Genomic DNA, 27,580 nt, shown 5'->3' on the forward strand with positions numbered 1-27,580 from the left:
TTGGTGTAAAACCGATCCAAATTGAGGAAAGGTCTGGTCGAATTTGGTGTAAAAGGCTCATTTCGCCCAACAACTAAACCAGCTCCATCTTCAGTGTCACTTAGCTCATTCAGCTCCAAGCTAGTGTCACTTAGCTCACTCAGCTCATCCAGCTCATCTACTCTCACTTCAGCTGGTTTCAGCTCATGCATACTCTCTTCAGCTGGTTCCAGCTCGTCTTCAGTCTCATCAGCTGGTTTTAGATCAGTATGCTCACCAATCCATAATGGTTTGTCCTTCGTGGAAGAATCATCTGGCTCATCCATGGTCGCATCATCCTGGTCCGGGTCTATTATCCGAGGCGCATCAGTTTGTCCCTGTCTGGGTAAACCTGTTCTACATGATATCCTGGTTTGACCGTATATTTTCCATTGTTTGTGAAATGTCATTCATCCCTATCTACCATCTGGGTTCTGCCCAGTGGTATACTTTCTATAATTTTCACATCATGTGGGTCCACCAATGTCCGAAGTGCCTGTGAATTCCAAGTTCGCGAAATAGAATCCACTCTGAAGTCTGGGTAATAGTTCTCATTTATTTTGCTACCTACATTTATTTTTCTTTCTTTTACAATTGTTTTCTTTTCTTTCATTTTTCTAATATAACTTTTTACAAATAAAAAATATAACTTATTTAAATTTCACTCTAAAATTTATTTTTATTAATATTTTCTTTACTTAGATTAAATATTAAAAAATTAAAATGAATAAATAATTCTTTTTGTAATAAACATATTATGTTCTGTATATAATTTAATTATATAACTTAATGTGTGGAACATTTAAAATTATAAAAATTAATTATCTTTTTTTATATGATCTATTTTTGAAATTTATAAAATGTAAACTTGTTGTGACTAGTGTATATTTAAAAATAATAATTTAATGAAGTAAATTATATTTAATATTTTAATAAATATAGAATATAAATATATAAATTGTGCTACATATTAAATTGTTTTCCGTATCCGCCCCTGTTGTAGACCGCTAAGATATTACTGTTATGTGTCCTCACTGTCTTTTCCTAGTCTTTCTTTTGATTGCTTTTAGATACCTCCCAGCAGGATGCACATGAGCCTTTGAGGGTGCAGCGGTCTTCACTTGGTAGTTGCCCTTGGCTTCGTGAACCCGTTCCAAGCCGATGTGAGACTTGAAGCTTTTCCTCCTTGTTTCACGTTCTCCTTTGATTCCTAGGCTTTAAACCATTTCATTAACTCTTACATCTTCAAGATAGTCTCTCCAATATATTAAAAAAAATAATGTATATATTCAAACTATTTAAAATGCTTAAATGTGTCTAAAATAAGAATAGTTAAAATTATATATCAACACACAAAATATCAAAAATCCAAAAAATTAATGTTAATTGTACTACAATTATAATCCCTAATGTATAAATGTATTATATATCCCTTAAACATTCTGCATAAAACCTAAAATATATTTACACATTTTTCTACAGAAATTAAAAGAAAATTAGAAATTAGAAATTTATCTCTTCGTTAGTAAAAGGATAATTAGAATGGGGGAAATGTTGAAAGAGTCTGAGCAAAATATCCAAATGGTTTGTGTCCTATATATATATGATTTTGGATCCATCGCAAACTTTTGAATGTTGCACGGAGTTTTGATTGATCAGGGGTAAACACTAACACTATTTAAATTTGATTAAGCCTTATAAACTAAAAAATTAAATTTCCAAAACAGTTTAATAAAGAATAATTTGTTAATGGTTAAATGAATAGTTAAGACTTAACACGATTTCAAAAGACAAGTTCATATATATAACGAAATTGGTTTGCTTTTACAAAAAGAAACAACAAATTTCCCAAAATGAAAACTGTGTTTTGCTTTTCATATCGGGCAAGGATTAATAACTTAAAGCCGCGACACATAGACATAGTTACATTATTCATCAAGTACAAAACACTTCCACGGCTCCTATGCTCGTCATACTGTAATATAAAACACCTTTTTGTTCACTGCATTTTTATATATATCTTGTAAAAGAAAAAGTTGATCACCATCAAGAATATTCATCATGAGCCCATAGCTCGATCCGATTTTCTAGAAGTCATCGAGAGAGATATTCTCGACTGAGCCAAAACCCTCTAAAGATCCAACCTTGGAGTAATAATTATTAGTTCTCATCGTGAGTCCACCCAAAAAATCGAGAGGCGTATCGTTGGAGGTTAGAGCCGTCGTGTCGTAGACGAAAGACGCGGTAGTGGCTGTGGCGGTGACGTCGTCGATGATGGGATAATAGTAAGAACATTTTCCGTTGTCGCTGTTGTAATGATGATTATTATCTTGGATGAGAAGATCGTTAACCACAGTGTTTTCAATCTTTGTTAAGTCAGTGTAAACGTCGTCTTCTTCAATCTCTGTTAAGTTTTCTTCTTCTGATGCCTTTCTTGCTTGTATCACCTGAATTGAATATATAAATAAATAAATAAATAAATTTGAGTGTATACATGACAAAAGATTTTGGATTTTGGTGACGTGTTACGTACGTAATTGTTAGGGTAGAAGTTTTGGTACACCATGATGAAGTCACCTTGCTGTAAACCATGAGCATTCACAAAGTCCCCTGGAAATAAAACCCAGCTCAAATTGAGTATTTTAACAATGATTTAGTCGTTGATTCATGATACAGTTAGAAAGAGAATTACATCTGATTATTATTCAGGGTTACAAGTAAGTGTACCTGTGTTTTCTAGCACGTACATTCTGCTATTGTTATTTGGCCAGTACCTAAAGATCACAACATTAGGCCAAGACTCAAGATCCAATTGTTAAGATCTTATTAAGGTCGGTCCTTAAATAAGTGATAATATATTATATATGCCATCACAGGGACAATTTGAAAGCTCATATAGAGTGAATTAGTGATAGTAGTAGTTAGAGACTATGGAGACTTGAATAGATAACAAATTAAAGATATTAGGAGCAACATGGATAAGTAATCATTTGTTTTTTCATACCAAAAAACATGAATAAGTGAATATACTACCCAAACTAGCGATCAACCAAGTATATCAATAGATATCAAAACTAAAACCAATTTGTAACTTATGAAATTGAATAGTTGATTCGATTATACAATGACATTATGACATATCACTAATTAATTAGGTATAATTAATTAAATTATGAAGGTATTATGAAATTATAAGTACATACCTGTACTTGAAGGTCCAAACGTGAAGACCATCCAAATCTTCCATTTTTATAGGTATCCCTTCCTTGGATTCCAAGGCCGGCAAGTGAGCCTCCGCAGCTTTCTGCATCAACCATCATCATCATCATCATCTTCAATATATAATCTATCATGATCATACAAATCAGAGATGGTACCTTGGGGAGTATCATTCGGCGGAGAGAACTGACGTCACTGTTCTTCAGTTCCTTTTGGAAGAGAAATTTTAGCCTTCTTGTGTCTATTTTCTGACATCATTATTATTTTTTACATCATAACATACATGATACATTGAATCTATTTTAGAATCAGTCAAATGGAAATATACATAGATCATATACACAATATTAAATATTTTCACTTGGATCCACACAGATATAAAGAGAATCATTAAAGGCTTAATTTATTTTTAAAACTAATAAATAATAAATAATATCGAGGGGAAAAATAAAACTCAAAAAACAAGAGAGAGGAGGAGGGACTTACACGTGCGGGAAGAGGAGTTGGCACGTGGGAGGAAGAAGGAGGCAAAGTAGGAAAAGAGAGAAGGTTAAAGGAAGAAGAAGATCGTCTCTGTCTGGGCATCCTTCTCCTCTTCCAGTTAACACCCAGAAGAGGCACAGACGCCGATAACCCATGAACATGGCCAGACCCGGATCCAAACCCTGGACGATGATGGACACTTGCCATTAAAGCAGATGCTTTGGTTTCCTCATCATGAACTTCATCCATCATCATCTTTAACTCAATTGGTTGCCTAGTAAAAAGGAAGTGTGGAAACAGTGTGTGAAGGAAAAAAGAACAAATGGTGGATGGCTTTGGGTTTCAGTGATAGAGATAGAGAGAAGAGAGAAGAGAGAGAGACTTTTTGTGTGTGTTGTGCAGATCAAAACAGTGGCTTATAATGGACGCTGGGCAATCAGAGATTTGGTTTGTCTAAACAAGAAGCTTTTGTTTATTTTTTTTTCTTTGAACTACTATTTATGGTAAGGGGTGACATTTGTATAACTCACATTCATGATCTAGGGTTTTGGAGGAGGGGATTTAAAAGGATTGTGAAAAAGATTATGATGATATAGCAAAGTTCGAAGCGAGATCTTGTGACACTAAATGAACGTTGATTATAGTAAAACTCAACCAGAGTTTCAAGAGAGGTTAAGTTAAAAAATGGAACCAAGAAGGAGGAGACGAGTGGAAGGTGAATGTTGAACAGGTGTTGCAAAAGTTCTGTTCATCCCTCTTTTCCATAATTCAATGGCGTCTTCTTTCTCCCCTTCTCTCTCCTCTTCTTCTTTCTCTCTCTAGAACTGAAATTATAGTTTAAGTCAACATTGTAATTACTCTCATGACTTAGTGGTCAACATGTGATTTGTTAATTTACTTATATTTGTATGTGTATACAATCTATTTCAGAAAATAAAAATGTGAGCAAGTATATATACAAAGACAAACAATACAGGTGGTTGTGACTTTGGTTGCTTCGGAAGAGAGGATCATATTTGCTTACTTGATCACATTATACCAATTCGGACCAAATTTGATTCTTAATTTACAAGCAATTCTGGAGAAATACAAGCACGTATATATTTACAAATACAAGAGAAATGTAAATATACTAATCAAATTAATATATCCGATATTAATTAGACTATTTATTTAAATACATATGCCTGTAAGATTTTTTATGGGTTTTTTTTTACTGCATACAGATATTCTGTGAGGTAGTAGTGTGAGTAGGTGAGAGAAGAAGTACGTATTTTGTGTTCTAATCAGAAGAAAATGCATGGACAAGTGGCAACCATGCACGCCCGTCCTTTAAGTTTAATAACAGAGTCCGTCTTTCCTTCATTTAATTTACGCACTTTGAAAATTTTAATTAAATTAGTTTGTCAATATGTGTTTTCTTAATAGTTCCATTCATGAATCATAAACCACCCTAAACAACCATTATAAACTTCAACATTCAGTTTATTTATTTATTTATTTTTAAATCAGTTTAAAGCTCGCTCATAGTTTATTGTCGTTTTAAAATATCAAAATGGGTTGAAAATTATCCAAGCTATTTTATCAAAAATTTTAGTAAAAACCTTATTGAAGAGGTTTTATGTCTCAAAATTATTAATTAAAATATTAATGACATGTAAAAGTCCATCAAAATTTCATAATGTAAAAGACAAATTCCAATCAAGTTTAAATATATTTATATTATAAAAGGGAAAATTTACATGATCTAAATTTAACGTATCAAAAATTTAATATAAAAACTATAGAAAAATAATTAAACTAAACATATTAATAAAAGTATATAGTTACAAAGGATGCAATTTTAATTATAACAAAACTTTGTAGAAAGGAAAATATAAGATAATTAAATATTCAAGATACTGATGATAAATATATTATCATGCTAGAAGAATCTTGAAAATTTTAAATACAAATTTTTAAAAGTTAGTTGATATGTGGCTAAATTTGTGTTTTAAGAAATCTTACTTATTTAATGAAATATGAGAGATTTAGAAAATTTATAATCTTTGATATTTCACCCTAATAAAACATATAATATGGTGAAAGAGATTTGTAATTGCAAAATAAATTAATAATAAAATAAATGAGTAAATCAATTAAAAGATATTTAAAACACATATGTCAAAAGTAAAGTAACACCTTGTAAATTTTCAGAACTTGTGTTAAGAAATTTTTTTATTATTCTATATAAGATTCACTTTGATTGCAGTAATCACCAAACTTTACTAATTTTTTTTTGATCAAACTTTGCTAAACTAAATCTACATTTTTTTAAACGAAATAACTAATTATCAATCAAATCCAAGCATCTTTATCCCCATTCCATGTTTTACTCTAAAATGGAGTGGAAAAATATGGAGATGCCATTAGAACACTAATTCTTACATCAATTTTTCCATATAATAAAAACTCATTAAAACTAAACGTTCAACGAAAATCTTATGGCCTTTTCTTTAATATTTAACCTTGAACATCATAGATAATCAATAATCTAATAAAGTGCATAATCTAAAATAAGAATACTCCCTCGCGCTTTCATAATAAGCAAAATGAAAATAATATGGTTGGGATATTCTTAACTATGTTCGCAATATTTTTTCAAAAAAAAAAAACTATGTTCGCAATATAAGCCTCGTGTAAGAGCCAGATGTAGGCATGCAGTTATTAACCAAACCTGCTGAACCAAAAATTTTGGTTTTCAGTTCAGTTGGTTTAATCCGACAACTAAAAAAAATATGAATTTCGATTTGGTGGTTAGTTCGGTTTTTTTAAAAGAAACAGTACCAATTATAACAAAAAAACAAACTAAAATCCAAATTGAAACAACCAAACTTAACTAAAACTTTCGAATTATATTCCAAAAACCAAAAACTCTCATTGAAAATTTGAACCCGAACTAACCGAGGCTGAACCGAAGCGGATTTCTTCTCGGCTCACTTCGGTGAGATTTCGACCACCCTAACTAATTGAACTCCGAACTAACCAACCTGAACTAAGTGAAGAAATCGAATCCGCAAGCCTAGCCTAAAGTTTAAGAAATTAAGAGAAGCAACACACCAAGTCCTTGCTACGACTCAATCTCAGGATGCAGATCCGAAAGGAAAATGCTGGATGGATTGGAGCATGAAAGCATCAATGTATACATATACTATGGAAAACTTATTGAAGATACCCATTAAATTTTTCCAAAGAGACTGTTCGAATTTCAAGCAAATCACCACCTTTCACATGAATGGCTAACTTTTGATACGTCCTCAATTGAAGGATCACTTTAGTTTGGTGTTGGATATGATCCGAGAAGGCAAATGACACTTCTGGAACTAAGATGGATTGAAAGGATCATCAAGAGATGCGGAATGGCTCTTGATATACCAACGATCTAAGGCTTACCACCTAAGAAAGAATGTAGTGCGTTGGTTAACCACCAAACAACACACAAAGATGAATTGGCTGACCACCAAATCAACAAGTCGGTTCACACCAATGAACTAGCTAAAGAACCCTCTCTCTCACTCATAGAAAAGAAAAAAACAAAAATAAACTCAAACTTAGACTGATTTTATTCATGAAAGAGATTACATATTTATACTACTTGTAGTCAAAGAGAATTAAAGAGAATTGTGGGAAAACAATGCATAGAAAATAGAAACATTGACTATAATATTATTAATGAGTCAAAGACTCAGTCTTCCATGCAGATTGATCAAAGATGACCCTTCGGTTCACGTTCTGGTCAAGGAAACCGTTCGGCTATTGTCCAGGTTCATCTGAACCTGATAGATGCATGGCGGTAACGATAAGGACTCTTGCGGGACTGTCTGGATGGTCCACCGGGTGAGAATCCATGTCTGTCTTCAGGTTCTTCACGATCCAAGCTAATTCTGGCTCGACTATTGTCCTTAGAATGTCGAGATGGTCGGGAAAGACAAGTTCTGGTACGGTCAGTTCGGTTGTCTGGACGTGGTTCCAGCCTTAGCTCCATTCCGGACGTACGCGGGTCGATCCGGTACATGGCTCGGTCAGTCTGATCGGTACAGTTGGATGGATGAACCTCAGTTAAATTGTTCAGGACGTCCTGATCTCCATGCGGAGCTGGTTCCATGTACTAATCCATGGACTGGGGCACATCATTCCCTCCTTCTTCAAAAAGATTTGTCCTCAAATCTGTAACATTAAAAGGAAAAGGGTTATAAGCAAAAGAATTATAATCAGCACAATGCTCACCTTGAGTTCGGTCCAGTTTTTGAATGGAAGAAGATCCTTCTTGGTTTGCTTGATGACCACAAATTTATTCTTCATCTAGCCCATCCATTGGCTTATTTCTGAAGTCATCGAAAATCAGCAATGAAACTGAAAGTTCTTCCTTTTCTGGCTCGGTTTCAACTTTGTCATTCTCCAAAGTCACCAACGGTTTCTGGTTTTGGCACTTGTTAGCATAATGACTGATCATATGGCATTTGAAGCACCTGTTAGAATGAGTTTTGCTTGTGGTTTTCACAGCTTTGCTTTTATCAAAAGAGATCTCATTAGTTTTCAAACTGGAATTTGAAAGAGAAGAATGATTACCTCGTCTGAGATTATGTTGTTTTGGTGCAGAAGAAGTGTTGGTGTTTCCCTTCTTTTTGAGTTGCTGAATAGCAAAAATTGTCTTATGCAACATCTTCTCCAAACTTGCATAAGTCTGAGGCTCGTTCCGATCAAGCATATCACAGTTGCTTCTCTTGGCTTTGGTGAAGGGACGATCACCATTTCTGACCCTCTTCTCATCATCATCTAACCTGTTGGTTTCTTTGTTTCTGCACAAAATCAAACCCATTAGAAGCAAACTGTTTCTTAACTCCAAAAATCAATTGCTCTTTTTCAAACACGGTTTTAAAAGGATAAAAAACGTCTTGTTGTGGTTTTGAAGCCTGGTTTGATTTCTTGTGAAGTCCAAACATCCTTAAAAACACTTAACCAAAGAGTTAGCAAATAAAAATCCTCACACTCTCAAAGTGTTTAGCTCACAATTTTTAGGTGATCACTCAGAGTTCTTTTCACTAGTTCAAAGGATGATAGGCAGTCAAAAATCAGCAATCAAAAACCAAAACAACCTTTTATGGGTAAAAGAAAAGAGAAAGAAAATGAAGAGATTTTTATACGGATCCGCCTTAACTATCTTAAGGTTGGGTTTCTCTTCAGCCTGCAAGGTTTCTCTTCCACCACTCCCCCTGGATTTCTTTTCAGAAGTGACTCAAGCCAAATCTTTTACTATTTTTTCTTTTTTTTTCGCTTATTTTTTTAAACTGGCGATCACAAGGGAGTAAAGGAACATCCCGGATCCAACAAGAAATAATAAAAGGAATTTGTGGAGAGATGAGAAGATGAAAAGATGAAATGAAAACAAACCAACCAAAGTGGCTCTGATACCACTTGATACGTCATGAATTGAAAGATCACTTTAGCTGGATGTTGGATATGATCTGAGAAGGCAAATGACACTTCTGGAACTGAGATGGATTGAAAGAATCGTCAAGAGATGCGTAATGGCTCTTGATATACCCACGATCTAAGGCTAACCACCCAAGAAAGAATGTAGTGCGTTGGCTAACCACCAAACAACACACAAAGATGAATTGGCTGACCACCAAATCAAGAAACCGGTTCACACCAATGAACTAACTAAAGAACTCTCTCTCTCACTCAGAGAAAAGAAGAAAACAAAAATAAACTCAAACTTAGACTGATTTTATTCATGGAATAGATTACATATTTATACTACTTGTAGTCAAAGAGAATTAAAGAGAATTGTGGGAAAACAAGGCATAGAAAATAGAAACATTGACTAGAACATTATTAATGAGTCAAAGACTCAGTCTTCCATGCAGATTGATCAAAGATGACCCTTCAGTTCACGTTCTGGTCAAGGAAACCGTTCGGCTATTGTCCAGGTTCATCCGAACCTGATAGATGCATGGCGGTAACGATAAGGACTCTTGCGGGACTGTCTGGATGGTCCGCCGGGTGAGAATCCATGTCTGTCTTCAGGTTCTTCACGATCCAAGCTAATTCTGGCTCGACTATTGTCCTTAGAATGTCGAGATGGTCGGGAAAGACAAGCTCTGGTACGGTCAGTTCGGTTGTCTGGACGTGGTTCCAGCCTTAGCTCCATTTCGGACCAACGCAATGTCGATCCGGTACACGGCTCGGTCAGTCTGATCGGTACGGTTGGATGGATGAACCTCGGTTGAATTGTTCAGAACGTCCTAATCTCCATACGGAGCTGGTTCCATGTATAGATCCATGGACTGGGGCACATCAACTTTCTTAGTGGTTTTTTAATAAGTTTTTTTTTATTTATCACTTATCTCTTAACTGTCGAGTTAATCAGCTGACTCAAAGAACTAGAGATCAGGATGTTTTTATTCATTGTAGGTTCTCACGGCGGTGCCGGTTTGATTCAACCCCGTAGGATTCTAATCTAATGACCACTAGATCTTGACCCGCGCTTAGCAAGCGCGGATTATTTTATGACGATAATTTCACTAATAACTTAACAAATATTTTGTTAATTTGTAAGAATTTTGTGTATTTATAATATTATTGCATTTAAATCAATACTTTTGAATTCGACCCAAACCCGCGGTCTAACCGGTTAATCCGCTGATCCGACAATTCGATTTAGATTTGTAAAAATATTCATATTTAAAAAATCACTAAAACCCGAGACTAACCGATTGAACTGATGGATGACCAATATATAATCCAATTTGATTTAAATTGTTATAGTTTCATAATTTGTCACTTTTTAATCCAAATTTTAAAGTTCCTTATTTTTTAATTTTATGAAATTATGACGTTTCTACAAAATTTTGATAGAGAAAAATGATAGATTTAAAATAATTAACAATTATAAATATGTCTTGATCATATTGCTCCTTTTTATATAGCTTAATTAATTTTATAATAATTGTTTTGTGTAATTTATGTTGTTAATAATTTATATTATAATCGATTTAAATTTGCTGTTAACAATTAGTGTTAAGCATTTTTTTAGATAACATATATTTTGAACATTTTTCATAAATTTTTTTGTTATTAAATTTATTGTAAATTTTATAATGTTTATATATATATATATATTATGTAATGGCTATTATTGAAATGTTATGTTACTTAAATCAATGATATAACCATTATTTAGTAATTATAAATAAAATAATATGTTAATTTAATTAATTTATTATTGATTGAAATGTTTTTGTAGTATTTAAACCTGTAAAAATAAGTTCTATTTATTTTCGTTATTTTATAAATTATTTGAATTTTTTTAATTATTTAATCTATCTAAATCATTTGAAAGAAATTTTTTAATAATATTAAAAATATGAATTCTAATATTTTATATTGTTTGGACACAAAATTAATTATAATGTTGTTTGGAAACATGGATAGTAGTATAAAAAAATAAGTATATTGTTTGGAAACATTGATAGTAGTATAAAGAAAGTATTATTAGTGATTTAATGTAGGTTTAACTATAAAGTAGAAAGATGCATTTAATTTAAAAACTTACAAAATAAATGTGAAGTCCAACGCAATGTTTCTGCTTTAATAATATAGATGATGACATAAAAAAAAATTCAGTTCCTGCTTTTCAACTACCTTAATTTTTTTCTTTAAATACATTAATTTGACACAGGATAAAACTTTTGTATGCTTATATAAAGTTGGTACTTCTAAGAAATAGTCGAAACGATATCTAACTTGGCAAGACAAACATATAGTTCATATATACATATATGTGTGTTGATTTTAGAAATGTAGTTTTTTTTTAACAACAGAAATATAGTTTTTTTTTAGCAACACAGAAATATAGTTTAAAATCAAATAAATCCGACAAAATTTGAAAATATTAGCTGAAATGTCAGTCACAAACACCAAATCCAAACATTGTTTTTTTTTTAAAAAAAATATTAAATTTATTCAAAAAAACATTTGTACAATGATTGTGATTTTAGGCGAGAGTTTTTAGAAAATAAAACTTAAACTTAGAATCCAAAAAGAAAAATAGATCATCGAAAGGAACCATATCTCCATGGCGTTTGTATACTTTTGATCTTCCATCATTCTTAAGCTTGAGATGCGGTTCCTGACCAGCTTGTCGATCTGTTTAATCAGAACTGCAGGGGAATTAGCCTTCTCTCCATGCCGCCTCCCATTCCTTTCGTACCAGATGGTTGATAGTGTGGCCTGAAACATGTATATGAGGAGGAACAAATGTACCTTTTGCCGTGTTTGATCATTTATAAGGCGAGTGACCTTATCCCATTCACTAGTGTATTGCCCAGATAGTAACTTATGAGTAAGGTTTCTCCATATCTCCTCCGAGAAAGAGCATTGGAAGAACAAGTGGTTTCTAGTTTCAAGCATCGCAGGACAGAGACAGCAAGTTGTTGTCGTTGCAATGTTCCAGTTGGAAATTCTGTTGCCTTTTGGAAGTCTATTCTGGATAGCTATCCAAGCCATGAACTAGTATTTTGGAGTGTTGAATTGAAACCAGATACTTCTGTGCCATTCGACCTTTGGGTGGGCTGTTCTAGTAAGTCTCCAAGTTTCTTAGAGCTGAAACTTTCTTTGTATAAATTTTCCCCCGCCTTCCATAATCGAGTATTGTCTCTCTCATCTAGACCTCTTGTTCTCATGTTGTGTATCTCTTCCTCAATTAGATTACAGATGGCCCCTCTGCGTCTTCTCCTTCTGTGAGAGTTCACCACCTTCTCCACTGTATCATTTAGTTGAATCCCCATATCTCCTCTACCTTGAGTTTTTTCAATAAGTCTTCCATGAAGAGACCAACTGTCATATCAAAACAACGTCGAGGAACCGCTATGAACTTCCACCTTCGCGAACTGTGCTGCAATATTTCTGCAAACATTGTTTTTTTTCGTTTGCTTTTGTGCTGTATTATTTGATAGATAGCTATAAACTAGATTAGTTTTCATTATAGTGTATATAAACACACAAATGCACAAAAAAACAGTGAATTCCAATATCCATACTCTATAGCCGCTACTGCTATTGGAAAAATAATCATGTTTCATAGGCGGTGAAGTTTCATAAGGGTGATCGACAAAAATGGTAGGGTGACAAATCAAAAGTGACAATGTTGTCAATACTCAATATGATGTATATGTACAATCTTTATTATGTCGTGTGCTGTGTGTATTATGTCTATGCACAGTGAGAGTTTTATCCTTTATCTACCAAGTAGGCGTTTATGGAGGACCACCAGTTATATAGATAAGAGCATCTTTGGGCCTTCTTGGGCTTGAACTTTGCTTTCACACGACCTAGCAAAATCATTGCTAATAGAGAATAGAGGTGAGGAGAATAAAAATCACTATGCTTCGGTCGTTTTGGAATTCGATGAGTAATTTGATTAAACGGTTCATTAAACCAAAGGGCTACACCATGGGATACCTATTTCTTGCTATTCACAAAATCTTACGAAATGGCCATCTAATCAAACACTAATCATTCAATATTTTCGTCGCTTTGATTCTAGCCAAGATTTCTGGTCTATCAAAATGTACTTCAATTTCTTTAGTATAATAAAGACATTAATAACTGCTTTTTTAACCAATAGAAAGAAACCAGCAATCAACGGCTAGATAATCATTTCTTAAAACAGTAATTATGTGTAATTTGGGGGTAATAATTAAAATCTTGACATGTGATTATATAAAGGGAAGAGAGAGAGAGAGGAAGGAACTGGTGGTCTTCACATGGCAGTCATTTTTTAGAATATGATGAGATACAAGAGATAAGTGGACCTATCCACAAAAACAACAATGCACATCCACCACTCTTCCGTTTTATATCCATACATTCTTACATTAACATTTCTGAAGAGTTTAAGCTAAAACATGTCTTGACTTGTCGTCAGAAAAAAAGAAGAAGCTAAAACATGTATCGACAAAATTAGACATATTTTAGAGCATCTCAGAAAGTAACTTAATTTTTGAAGTAAGCAAAACTTCAAATTTGAAATTTGAGAGTGCTCCTCTCCAATAAAACAACTTCAAACTTAACTTTAATTTTTTTATGTTTTACAGTATAGTCCTCCTTATTGATAAATGTTAACAAAAATCATAAAACTTTTTTTAGCAATAAAACATAAAATAAAAATATCAAACACATTATTAATTAGTAAGATAATACATTTTAATACCATATTACATGCATTTCGGAATAATGACCGAGTCTTTTTATTTTTATTTGGAGGTTACAAGCTAAAGTTCTTAAAATTTTGTACTTTCATTATTTGATCTAATAATTTTATTTTCATATAATTTTATGTTTTTTGTATTTTCGCTTTATAATTTGTACTAAATATACATTGTAATTTTGTTTTACTGTAATTAATATATTTATATTTGAATAAGATAAAAATTATAAAGACTAAAATGATAGCTACATAAGTTAGTAAGATCATTTGAAAAACATAAAATTGTATAAGGACTTAAAAGTAAGTAACTTCAAATATGAAGTTCCACTATATAAAACTTCAAAACTTGATGTTTTGAAAGCATCTTCAAAAAGAAACTCTATTTTAAAGTTTCCAAAACTCTATATTAATATTAATTATGTTAAATAACATAATTAATATTAAACTTCAAGTAAATTGCAATATTATTCCATAAAATGATTTTTGTAAGGGATATATGATTACGAGCTAAAAATGACTCTCTTCATTTTTAATTTATAGATTACGAGCTAAAATTTATTGAAATCGAGTGATATTAATACTTATAGATATAATGGATCTGAACAAGAAAGTAAAAGAAAAAAATAAAATATTACTAAAAAACTAACTTTTATCGATGATATTAATATTCGTGAATACGTTCGATCTGAACAAAAAAAAGAATTATACGAAAAGACATCAAAAACAACAACAACCACCATCTTGGAAAATATTTCAGAAATTTTGGAGGTTCCAGATCAAATTCACCTAACTATTAGTGTTGTTGTAATATTTAAATTTGTGTGATAGTTATGTCTTCATGTAATATTTTATAAGTTTTTTTGTATATTGTTGTTGTTTAAATCTAGTTTTAAATTATTTAAAAGTTTTATTTAATTTTATGTGTAAAACTTAAATTTATGAAAAAAATTGAAATATTTATGAAATATAAAAAAATTAAGGATTAAAACGATAAACGAGAAAATATTCAAGAATCATAAATGTGATGTGTAATTGTAGGGACCAAAATGTAAACAAAAATATGAAACTTCAAATTTGAAATTTTAAATAGTAAAGCTTCAAATATAGAGTTCAGTCCTCGAATTTGAAGTTTTAAATTTCTTTTTTGGGAAACAAAAAACTTCATATTCGAAATTATAAAATGTCTTTTGGAAATGTTCTGAAGTTGGTTTTAAAGCATGCAAAACTTTATATTTGAAGTTGCCTTTCGAGTTGCTCTTAATTTCTCAAATATATTTTCAGTTTTCACGGGACGTTTTTCACAATAATGAAATTTATAATATGGAATCACATATTACTATCATTTTATCATTTTTGTAGTTGGGCAAATAGAAGTGCTACGTCTATAAATACTTAAGAACATGTATACATGGTATTCAATAATTCAATGAGTTAGGCTTGCGCAATAGATATAAAGAGATTTTCTTCGATGAAATTTGCTTGTAACCAATTGTTTGTATGTTAGATGTGACATTTAAACTCTATACTACGAATGCAAGGGTTAGATTGTATGGATCCAGCTAACAATCAATGTGAGTCATTTGTAAGATGTTTATATAATATTTCTTTTATTAAAACATAACTACTATATGGAATAAATTTTTAGTTGTAATTATTTGTGCCACTAGAGATATTTGAATGCTTAGATATTCATTAAAAGTAAAAAATATAAAACTAAATTATAGTTGTTAATTTCTAATTTTGAAATAATTTATAATATCTTTTAAAATCAATTACATTTATCTTCTTTTTTTAATTGTAACAAAACCTTATAATATTTTCTATTATTTAAATAATTAAATATATTATAATTTAATAATCTATTAAAATTTTATGTTTAAAACGAAAATAATCTATCAAACTTCAATTTTGTTTTTTAAATGTATTGATATCTTTCTATATTCCACAAAAATAATTATGCGTTTTTTAAAAGCGTGGATAAAATTATAGTTATACATTAAAAGCATGCAGTATTGTGTATTTCCGGAGACTACCCTGTGTATTACTCAATGTATATTACACTCAATTTGCTGGTTCATTCGATTTTAACTAGTGATAGCCCAGATAAATAGGAGGTCTTTAGCCGAATTTACACTCTAAGGGCATTACTGGTTTTCCAGCTACCATCCGCAAACGCAATTTTTGCGGTTGGTAACGGTTGTTGGCGTTTTGTAACAATCGCTCAAACCGCTCTGAACCGTTTCAAACCGCTTAAATTCAAAAGCTGGTTCCAACTAGCGTTTGCAGTTGTGAGTGAAAATTTTTTTTTTCTTTTTTTTAAACAGCATAAATACAAAAATAATAATATTTAATAAAAATTTACAATTAGAATTATAAAATAGTAAAATATATCGATTATATTTTAATTAATATTATAAAATTTTAAAATAAAAATATTTTCTGTAATTTTAAAAAATTTAAAACTATAACTTTCTAAATATAATTTTTATATTTATTATAATATTATGATTTTTGATATTTTATATCTATATAAAAGGTAAATATTGTTAATTTATTATTTAACCGCTGCTGCATTTGGTAGTTAACCAGTCATAAGTATCCCGCAAACACATCAATTTTTAACCGCAGTATCAGTCATACAAATCTCTTAAAACCGTTAGAAACCGCAATTACCCGCATCCGTAAACTCCCGCTACTGCAACCGCAACCGAACCGCTGCGTTTGAATCATTCATGTCCTAAATAAAACTAAACAAACGTTTGGTGGAACGCGGCAAGGAAATGACTCCTCTTTCAACCAACAAGTATACTTTTGTTTTGTGTGTTCCCTTTTGTAATTATATGCAAGTGGGTCTATAATTGAGTTCGGTTAAAAAGCCTTTTTTATTTTAGTTATACCCATATATTTTATTCTTTATTTCCTTATATATGTCATTTTAAAGTTTAATATCTCCAAAAATTAAGATGCTTGTTTTTTTCCAACAATAACTATAACTATAACTGGTCACGATTTAAAATTGTTTGTTCTTTCTCTTATGTGTTTCTTTTGTTCCACGTTGGTGTGAATATTGAAATGATATAATTATTTAATCTCTTAAGATAAGAAAAATGTCATTTAAATTATAATTTTCAAATTTATTTGAAATAAAGCACTAACTTTTTTGTAAACCAAAAAGACATTCAATTTTTATCGACAAATTATTTTAATCATTGATTCTCATTGACTATAATATTCTAACCTTATCATTAGACAACAACTACAGCTGACTAATATTATTTAGAATAGCTTTAAAATTTATGCCTTTTTGGCACAAATATAAATTCCCAATTTCCTAAATACTGAATTTTAAATATTGACAAATAAATTTTTAATAAATATAACATTAATAAATAAAATTGTAAATAATAAATAATTCAAACCATTTTAGTCTTCATGATTCTTATGTTGACGATAAATATTTTGGTTATGTAAATGTGTTACAAGATTATTTCTGCATTTAATGAAAATTTCATCTAAAATGTTTAAGATCCAAAATTTTATTACATTAATGAAATCATGAAAAATCCATCTATCATTAATTTTATTCTTTTGAGAATAATAACGTTTTATAAAAAATTCAAAATTTTGACAATATAATTATGAAACATAATTCAGTTAGGATTTCATATAGTTACAAAAGTGACATAATTATTGTCAACAATTATAATATTTCTTGATAATTATTATATAAATAATAACTAAACTATCGATATATTAAATAACTATTTCATAATATAAATTAAAATATATAACTTTTATTTTGAAGAAAATAATGAAAATTATAAATTTATTTATTCAGTATACATATTTATAAAATGTTATAGTTACTAAATAATTTATTCTAAAAGTTAACATTTAAATTTTTGAGAAAATGTCAGATTTATATTTTTGAAAAAAACTTATCATATTTAAAAGTTATTTTAGGCATATTGTTAGTCGGAGAAATTTCAGGTTTACCACTTTCATAGTACTATTTTTCATCTTTACCACCACTAAAAGGACGTTTTCAAAAATATCTTTTTCATTAAGTGGCAAAAGACTTCTATACCATTCTCTATATATATAATAAATCATTATTTAATTTAAAAATAAAATAGAATAAATAATTTTTTTTTATGTTTACGAATTATACTTTTTCAAATTCAAACTTTTTTATAATTTTTTTAAAAAAAAAATTTTGAATCTTTTTTTAAATCGAAAAATTATGTTTGAAACTATTAAAAAAAAATATGTTTGTTTAATTATTTATTTATATATTTATTATAATACTAAATTTCACATTTCAAAAAACTTACCGTACCCCTCAACTCTAAACTCTAAGTTAAGATTAGTTAATCCTAACGGTATAAGTATCTTTTATCCTTCATTAAAAGTGATGGTAAAAATGGTTAGTATAAACATGAAAAGTGGTATTTGTGAAAAAAATTCTTATTAGTCAGTATAACTATTGATTAACGACTAAAATAATATGATTAATGATAATTTATGATTAAAATAATTTGTCAATAAAAATTGAATGTTTTCTTGTTTACTAAAATGTTGGTTTTTTATTTAAACCAAATTTGAAAATCAATGATTAAAATGACATTTTTCTCCTCTTAAATTATTGTTTCTCATGTTTCCTTAATCGCTAAAAAATTAACCAAAAGTTGTATAATACCTCCATGTTTTTTTCATGTACCATTTAATATTCCAACCCACCGTTTCAACTTTCAACCAAGGTACACTGTATTTTTCGCATCAAACATACTCTTCCGCAATTGCTGCCACCATTTTTAAACTTAAATTTAAATATTTTGTAGATTTTTATTTGGAGTGGTGTTTGGATTTATTTGGTAAGAAAGAAAAAAAGAGAAGAAGGAATTTAATAGTAAATTTGCTAATGTCATCACCTACTGACTGACTACGTATCTCCACGGGTGCTGTATGTCCTCATGCCAGACAAATTCGGCCAGCCTTACTTTTCTATTATTTTTTTCTTTTAAATCTCAAATTAACCAACCTAATTCTGAAATTTATGCTTTTAAAACGTGTTAATAAGATTTTTTTTTAATTCGCCAGTTAATAAGTTTCAATAAACTTGATGGTAGCTGATCAGTCAATTTGGTTTCCTAATCTTTAAAAAGAAAGAAAGCAAAATTTGGATGGAAAATAAATAACTAACATTATACAAATCATCATGATTAGATAAAAATAGCATGTAATTTATTAAATATCTGTACTATCTCTAGAAATCAAGTTTAAAGTAAACTATATAAGACTTGGCATTTTTTGGCAAAATAAATGGCCAATATATTGACAAAAAAAAATGGCCAACATATAGGTATGTACAGCAGATAAAATAATCACTAATCAATCTTTAATCACACATCAGTTGAATATATATATTTTTTTTTGGCATCCAAATCAGTTGAATAATTAATCATTATAATAACTCTTTTATTATTACAAGACTATTGTGGCATTTCTCCGTAATTAAATACATAAAACGAGGGTATTTTAAAAATGTTTTCTTAAGTCTGACACTACTGCATCACCCTTGCCTTTTCTCTTTGGTGAATGGCCTCGTAAGCAGTGATAAGGACACATGCATGCCATTTCACATCAACGGTCAAGATCTCTCTTTCGAACCATCTCTCACCGTTGGATCATCAGTAAACCACGGTTTTGTTTCGGACAGCCAGGTGGGGACCCCCCTAATGACTGTGATGTGCTTCTTCGTTGGTTAAAGACTTCTTTTCCATTACCAAGTCACCGAGAGACACAGAATAGAGAGAGAAGAGAGTTTTTAGTTTCTGGGCTTTTGCTTTGATTTGCTTGCGTAGTGATCTCTCTCTCTCTCTCTCTCTCTCATCAATCTTCTGATCATCTCTTCATCATTGTTTTTTTTTCTTTCTTCTTTCAGAGGGAGGAAGAAAGTTTCTATTAATAGCTCTGTGTTGAGAGAGATTCTATAGATGTATTAATGATTCTTGTTCATTGTCAACGTCTTTGTAATCATCATTAAGGTTTTTTTTTTATATCGACACTGAAGTTGTGTACATTTATATTATCTCCTTCCTTCTAGACCTTTTGTGTATCTGGTGCTTATCTCAAGCTCAGGATCTGATTGGATCTCGCTCTATTAGGTTCTTGCTGCTAGAGAGAAGAATAAGAAGAAGAAGATATGAACTACTTCCCAGATGAAGTGATAGAGCACGTCTTCGACTTCGTTACATCTCATAAAGACAGGAACTCAATATCTCTGGTATGCAAATCTTGGTTCAAGATCGAGAGATACAGCAGACAGAACGTGTTCATCGGAAACTGTTACTCGATAAGCCCCGAGAGGCTACTCAGGAGGTTTCCTTGTTTCAAGTCCTTAACCTTGAAAGGGAAGCCTCACTTCGCTGACTTCAACTTGGTTCCTCACGGATGGGGAGGCTTTGTGCAGCCTTGGATCGAGGCTTTAGCGAGAAGCCGCGTGGGGCTAGAGGAGCTGAGGTTGAAGCGTATGGTTGTGACTGACGAGGGCTTGGAGCTGCTTTCGCGTTCCTTTGTGAATTTTAAGTCTTTGGTGCTTGTTAGCTGTGAAGGGTTTAGTACTGATGGTTTAGCCTCCATTGCATCCAACTGCAGGTAAAGTTTTGTTGTAATGACGTTAAACTTGGTTCTGTTTTTTTTTTACAAGTTTTGTGTTCTGTGTAGGCATCTACGAGATCTGGACTTGCAAGAGAATGAAATTGATGATCACAGAGGTCAATGGCTAAGCTGTTTCCCAGAGACTTACACATCTCTTGTCACGTTGAACTTTGCGTGTCTAGAAGGTGAAACCAATCTGGTGGCATTAGAGAGGCTAGTTGCAAGGTCTCCAAACCTGAGGAGTCTGAAGCTAAACCGTGCAGTGCCGCTTGATGCATTGGCGAGGTTGATGGCGTGTGCGCCGCAGATAGTTGACTTAGGAGTAGGGTCTTATGAGGATGAGCAAGATTCAGAGTCTTGTCTGAAGCTCCAGGCCGCTATAAGGAAATGCACATCGTTACGGAGTTTGTCTGGCTTTTTAGAGGCTGCTCCTCATTGTCTGTCAGCGTTCCACCCTGTATGTCATAACCTCACCTCCTTGAATCTTAGTTATGCAGCTGAGATCCATGGCAGCCATCTCATTAAGCTTATTGAGCATTGCAAGAAGCTCCAACGGTTATGGGTAAGTTGATACTGGTTTCTTTAAAATAAGAAAGATATCCGCATATAGAAATAGTTGGCTTGTGGGTTCAGTTTAATCGGTTTGGTTAGTTCGGTCCGACCTAAATTTTGCAGAATAATTAAGTTTAGTTTCGGTATTCAGTTAGTTCGGCTTTTGCAAATCTACTGAACTTAATCAAAGTTTTGAATTTCAGCTAGATTTTGGTTTAATTTCGATAAAATTTTGATAAATAAATTTGGTTAGTTCGGTTTGGGTTTTTGGTATGGTTTGGTTATAATTCTTTTTATAGAAAACCGAAGTAACCGATCGCCGAACCAAACCGAACCGAAAATCAACTTAAAAAAAATCTACCAAATCAAACTCCTAACCGAAATTGAACCCAAAAATGTGGTTTGGTTCAAGAATTAGCTAGACGATAGTTGAGCTATAGAGAATTAAATTATAGGCGGACACCTGGATGCCGCCTAGACCGACTTTTGGAAAATCACTGTGAAAAACGTTTCTATCATATTTGTTCCGTAGACCGATTTTTAGAACACTAATAATCGCCTTTTATGGTTTTCTTGCAGATACTGGATAGTATAGGTGACAAAGGGCTTGAAGTGGTAGCTTCTACATGCAAAGAGTTACAAGAGCTTAGGGTTTTTCCAACTGATTTACACGGTGGAGGCAACACAGCTGTGACCGAAGATGGTCTAGTTGCCATCTCAGCAGGCTGCCCTAAGCTTCACTCTATTCTCTACTTCTGCCAGCAGATGACAAACGCAGCGCTCATAACCGTTGCCAGGAACTGTCCCAATTTCATCCGGTTCAGACTCTGCATCCTCGAGCCTCACAAACCCGACCACGTCACATCTCAACCTCTAGACGAAGGCTTTGGAGCAATCGTGCAAGCATGCAAGAACCTGAAACGCCTTTCAGTCTCGGGTCTCCTCACAGACCAAGTCTTCCTCTACATTGGGATGTTTGCTACTCAGCTTGAGATGCTCTCTATAGCTTTTGCTGGGGATACGGACAAAGGCATGTTGTACGTGTTGAATGGTTGCAAAAAGATGAGGAAGCTAGAGATTAGGGATAGTCCGTTTGGGGACGCGGCGCTTCTTGCTGATGTGAACAAGTATGAAACAATGCGATCCCTTTGGATGTCGTCATGCGAAGTCACTCTTGGGGGATGCAAAAGGCTTGCACGGAAAGCGCCATGGCTCAATGTAGAGATCATTAACGAGAACGATAATAACCGGATGGAGGAGAATGGATATGAGGGAAGACAGAAGGTGGATAATAAACTGTATCTGTACCGGACTGTGGTTGGGACAAGGGTTGATGCGCCGCCATTTGTGTGGATTCTCTAGTTTTTTTTTTCGTTCCGACCAAACATGGAACTGGTTTAATGCTTCTGAGATTCTGATTGGTCGGCTTACGTTCGTGGTCCTTTCCGAAATTAGGTGTACTTTTTTTGTTTTATTTAAGACGAAAAAACTGATTCTTTTGTGAAAGCCTTTCTGTTTTTCTTTCCTCTTTTGACTTTCCCCTGGTGATTTATTGCTTTTTAGTTATTTCCAATTCTACTGCTTGTTTTTTCTTAATTAGTTTGTTAGATTAAGTAACTACACTAGTTTTTACCATGCTAGGTTATTATACAAATAAAGAAAAAATTGTACATAATGTTGAACAAGCAATTAGGGCTGGGCAAAAAATCCGAAGAACCAAATCGAATTTGAATCGAAATTAATTAAATATCCGAACGGATTTAAAATTTTGGTATCAAGAGAACCGAAACCGACCCCGACCCGAACCGAAATATTTCGAGTACCCGAATATATCCGAAATAGATTTGTATACCTAAATATATTACTTATTTTTAGATTTAGTGTATATTAAAAACATCCAAGATATATAAAATATTTTTCAATTATCCAAAATACTTAAAAATATATACAAATAGTGAAAAGTAAATGTCTAAAATAACTAAAATATACTAAAACCACTAAAAAACTTGAAATATCTATTGATTCTCTATCCAAATATTTAAACCAAACCAATTTATATGTTAATTTTATGTATTTTGACATATGCTATTCAAATTTATTTGTAATATATTAATTTGTTTATAAATTTTGAAAATTTTTAAGCATATAATAAATTTAAAAAATTAAAAAATAATTTAAATGAGTTATCCGAACCCGAACCCGTAAAGATCTGAACCGAACCTGAACCGAAATTTAGAAATATCCGAATGAGGCTGAAATCTTTGAACCCGAAAACCCGAATAGAACCGAATCGAACCCGAATGGATACCCGAACGCCCACGCCTACAAGCAATTGTAGTTCTGAATAAGTATCCATATTCCCTTTATCCAATTTGTAGGAAGAGAGTAGGTGATAAAATGATAATGATGTGCCATTGAATTTGCTGTTCTTGAAAGATTATCACGAAGTATGATGCACAGAATGAAATCATTAGTCTATTGCGGTTTTTCGTGATTACTCTAACCTAAAAGCGGTTGCTCAGCTTGAGTGTTTACTTACGTGTTTAGTTATTATGCTATTTCATTAAACTACTATTCCTCTTGACAAGTTGATCATCAGTTCATCACCACTGTGTTTTAAATACCTTCTGGAATGCAAAGTGTTACAGGTTCTAATGCAAGAAAATGCATATGACATCTACTTATGTTTTTCCAATATTTCTTGGTAAATAATACAAATTTAGTTGAAGCCTTTCCAAAGTTCTTGTTTTCAAATAGTAGCATTCAAATTACTAAAAAATTGCCCTTAAACTAATGGTTTCAGATACATTGCTTTATAGACTCATTCCAACACCCAGGTGTAGTAGTCCTGAACTACACATTAATGTATAGCTTGAGAAAAAGAGAGAGATATTGAATCATAAGTTTTTGGGTTAAGTATGTGAAAATGAAAAGAAATAGTACTCTGCAATCTTAAAAACAACATTCCTCTTACACACAGTAATACACAACATATACTAAGCTATATGTTTTGATGGATTATTTTGATACTCTTATTTGATGATTTGATCACCATTTCCTTCCCTAGTTCCCTCCAATGTATGACCACCAATTTATTCTTCTGAGCCCCAACACCAGTTGCGTTTGACTGATCCCTACTTGCCATTATGATAATGATCATTAGTTTCTTGTTAAGTTTTTATATGAAAATTGAACCTTTTGTGTTTTTTCTTTCTTTTGGATAATTATTTTTAGTATGTGGAAATTAAAGTGCTCTTGTCATTGGTCTGACTTTCTTTTTTGGTAAAGGGTTGTCCTATTGGTCTGATTCGAAAGACACAAGAATTAAAAAAAAGTCAACTACAAATGATAAAGGTTCAATAAAAAGAGAGGGATCTTTTTACTAACACGAAAAGATGAAAAATGGCCAGATCAAAAATTTAATCTCAACGCTTCTTCTTGCTTCCCTTTGATGGAGTTACCATCAAATACATATACGTCACAATAATCGAAAGCACTGAGACTTGAGGTCCAAATCTACCCACCAATCTCTGCAAATAAAAAAAACCACAATTATCAGATCAGAAGATTAACATAAGTATGAATGTATGATGCTTAAAATCTTCGTAAAGGGTCATGAATCGTATAACATTTGAAATTTTGATGATGGTAACATATATCTTCATAAAGATTTTATTGCAACTTTCACCAAGTCTTCCCCTGTTTATAAACTACGTTAAAGAATGAGAGAAGAGATACTGATTCTAACATACCTTTGCCTGAATTTTAGCCACGTTCAAGATGGGTTCCATGAGAAACAGAAAAAAAAATCAAGTTAGTTAACTACAGAAAACGAGCCAAGAATGTGGATGAATCAAGTAATTTTTTTAAACGGACAGACGCATTACCAAATCAAGCTTCTTTTCAGGGATGGTCTCTGCTAGTACATCTAGAGGCAATATTGGAGTTGAATACGCCTAAGTTGCAAGAAAGATAACAAAATTATAACTACAAGATTCCTTTGGTTTTATTCTGAAGAATCATAACTATAGTCTCTAGAAACCAGAAGCAAAAAATTATAAAATACCTGAAGAACACCCTTAGATGGGACACGGAAAGTAACAACAGCTGGTGAACCATAGAAGAGACCCTTTGTTTTACTCTTCAACTCAAATGAATGTGACAGAACTTGACCACTACACACAAAGAAAACCATACGTTAATAAATTTTTCTTCTTGTTGTTCGAAATTAATGAAAGAGACTTCTTGTTAAAAAAATAAATAAATGAGAGAGACTTCTTACACGTCAAGCTTTGCCCATGACTTTGAAGTGTTGCCACTAACAATTTCAAATAGATTTGAATTCCAGGTATCATCTACCAAATTTACATCATATGCTGATCTGTTAAAAAACAAAAAAAATACAAAACCAGAATTTTTAAATAATTTTATTTCTAATATAGTTTGTTATGAAATTTCAAACAACCAGGACGTTCTTTTAAGCACTCATAATCATCAGATATTATTCAGAAATCCAAATTTGACTTGAATATCAAACTATGGATAAGATTGACGATACATCTAGGTGTCCCTTGAATATTTTAGCAACACGTAGAACATATACAATTTCCAGAATCATGTGAGAAAACATTAAAAATCCAAGATTCAGAATCTGGTCGATAAAAAAATATCGATCGGCGAGAGCATCCAAACAAGTTTTGTGAGCCTTAAGAGGATCTAAGAAAGAAAATGCAAGTGAGACTTACGAGGATCCTTGATTGTATATGTCGACGGTGACGAAGACGCGTTGGACTCCTGATTTGATGCTAGAGAGAGACGCCTTCTTGTGAACCACCATGAAAGGGAACTCCGATTCCGAGGTTGCCATTGAAGCCGAAATCAATGCAAGGAATACAAGAGCCGACACAGAACGCTGCTTCCTCATTCTCATCTCCATCTTCTTTTTTCAATTCACCGATGGTCACTCACTTAGTCACGGGAGCTTCTTGTCCTCTACTCCTCTATATATATGGAATGGACAAAAACATATGGACAAGTTATAACTTATAAACTAAAACATATGAATATTTAGATTGCCAAAAATGAAATGTATATTTTAATGTTTTTATATCGACAAACAAATTTGTATCAATTATATTAAGTTATACGATTTGATTATAAGTTTCCTTTTGGTTCATGGATCGAACGTGCGACGTGGTCATTTCATGCAGACCTGCGCGTTCCTATTTATATATCACAACAATATTTGCAACATGGTCTCTGTCCGGAATATATCTCAATTCGGCGACCAGTACAAAAATAAATTAGAGAATATTTTTAATAAATTTTGCAATGAAATTCTAAAAAATCATTTATTTTGAACCAAAAATTTTACTATACAGCAATTAAATTGAAATGGAGGGCCTATAATAATTAGGCGAACCTTGCTATTTATGGTGTAATATATACAAAAGTACAAATATGAAAATGTTTTTTTTTGCTGTAAAAAAAGTGGTTCCATCTCTGTATTGAAAACCTAAATAACGTAAAGGACAGAACTTAGGTTCACCATTAGGGTTAACCTTTAAATTCATCCCACCTTTTATGACCAATCAAAGTGACACATAGATTATTAATTAAAAAACATTAAATTAAATAAAAAATAGCTAAAAAAAATAAAAACGCTAATTTTAACGACGCTAACGCTTCCAGCTAAACCCTAAATCTTAAATCTTAAATTCTAAACCCTATACCCTAAATTCTAAACCCAAATCCAAACTCCTAAACCCAAACCCTATACCCTAAACCCTAATCCTAGACCCTAAACTCAAATTATATACCCTAAACCCAAAAACTAGACTATAAACCTAAATTCTATACCCTAAACCCAAGTCGTAGACCCTAAACCCAAACCGTAAATCTTAAACCCAAATTATATACCCTAAACCCAAAACCTTAACCATAAGTCCAAACGGTAAATCCTATTCCCAAACTGTAAATCCTAAACCCAAAACCTATACCCTAAACCCAAATCCTAATCCTAAAACCCAAACGGTAAACCCTAAACCCAAACTCCAAACTTACATGTTATAGGGTTTGGGTTAAGGTTTACGGTTTGGGTTTAGGGTCTAAGACTTGAGTTTAGGGTCTAAGACTTGGGTTTAGGGTATAAGATTTAGGATTATAGTCTATTTTTTGGGTTTAAGGTATATAATTTGGGTTTAGGGTCTAGGATTAGGGTATAGGGTTTGGGTTTAGGAGTTTGAATTTGGATTTAGAATTTAGGGTATAGGGTTTAGAATTTAAGATTTAGAGTTTAGGGTTTCGCTGGAAGCGTTAACGTCGTTAAAATTAGCATTTTTATTTTTTGTAGCTATTTTTTATTTAATTTAATATTTTTTAATTAATAATTTATGT

General features: G+C 32.1%; 3 protein-coding genes and 1 long non-coding RNA gene across 7 annotated transcripts; 2 read left to right on the top strand and 2 right to left on the bottom strand.

Annotated features, from left to right (window-relative positions):
* Positions 1 to 1,799: 1,799 nt before the first annotated feature.
* Positions 1,800 to 4,704, bottom strand: LOC106347726 (B3 domain-containing transcription factor FUS3-like). The gene is made up of 6 exons (XM_048746939.1): positions 3,724 to 4,704; positions 3,396 to 3,485; positions 3,222 to 3,322; positions 2,746 to 2,792; positions 2,552 to 2,628; positions 1,800 to 2,465 (listed from the first exon to the last, which is right to left on the bottom strand). Exons 1-6 carry the CDS (start codon positions 3,973 to 3,975, stop codon positions 2,106 to 2,108), a joined length of 927 nt encoding a protein of 308 aa, XP_048602896.1. The 5' UTR covers positions 3,976 to 4,704; the 3' UTR covers positions 1,800 to 2,105.
* Positions 4,705 to 7,252: 2,548 nt separating this feature from the next.
* LOC125581462 lies at positions 7,253 to 12,800 on the top strand. Its single transcript, XR_007319067.1, has 2 exons — positions 7,253 to 12,343; positions 12,471 to 12,800. It is a non-coding gene; the product is annotated as an uncharacterized LOC125581462 (long non-coding RNA).
* A 6,958-nt stretch (positions 12,801 to 19,758) lies between these two features.
* LOC106347727 (protein AUXIN SIGNALING F-BOX 2) lies at positions 19,759 to 22,757 on the top strand. Of its 2 annotated transcripts, XM_013787317.3 has the most exons (4): positions 19,763 to 20,019; positions 20,140 to 20,629; positions 20,699 to 21,194; positions 21,764 to 22,757. In XM_013787317.3, the coding sequence occupies exons 2-4, from the start codon at positions 20,178 to 20,180 to the stop codon at positions 22,544 to 22,546; spliced, it is 1,731 nt and encodes a 576-aa protein (XP_013642771.2). In that variant the 5' UTR covers positions 19,763 to 20,019; positions 20,140 to 20,177; the 3' UTR covers positions 22,547 to 22,757. The 2 variants fall into 2 exon arrangements, with proteins under 2 accessions (XP_013642770.2, XP_013642771.2); XM_013787316.3 differs by having other exon boundaries at positions 19,759 to 20,629.
* A 1,221-nt stretch (positions 22,758 to 23,978) lies between these two features.
* On the bottom strand, positions 23,979 to 26,911 carry LOC106347728. Of its 3 annotated transcripts, none has more exons than XM_048746941.1 (7): positions 25,930 to 26,911; positions 25,467 to 25,565; positions 25,251 to 25,359; positions 25,072 to 25,140; positions 24,937 to 24,942; positions 24,572 to 24,714; positions 23,979 to 24,311 (listed from the first exon to the last, which is right to left on the bottom strand). In XM_048746941.1, exons 1-6 carry the CDS (start codon positions 26,118 to 26,120, stop codon positions 24,610 to 24,612), a joined length of 579 nt encoding a protein of 192 aa, XP_048602898.1. In that variant the 5' UTR covers positions 26,121 to 26,911; the 3' UTR covers positions 23,979 to 24,311; positions 24,572 to 24,609. The 3 variants fall into 3 exon arrangements, with proteins under 3 accessions (XP_048602898.1, XP_048602897.1, XP_022552802.2); XM_048746940.1 differs by having other exon boundaries at positions 23,979 to 24,318; positions 25,930 to 26,910; XM_022697081.2 differs by lacking the exon at positions 23,979 to 24,311 and having other exon boundaries at positions 24,423 to 24,714; positions 25,930 to 26,905.
* Positions 26,912 to 27,580: the final 669 nt, after the last annotated feature.

Source organism: Brassica napus, chromosome C2 (genome assembly GCF_020379485.1).
Source record: "Brassica napus cultivar Da-Ae chromosome C2, Da-Ae, whole genome shotgun sequence".
Taxonomy (NCBI): Eukaryota; Viridiplantae; Streptophyta; class Magnoliopsida; order Brassicales; family Brassicaceae; genus Brassica; species Brassica napus.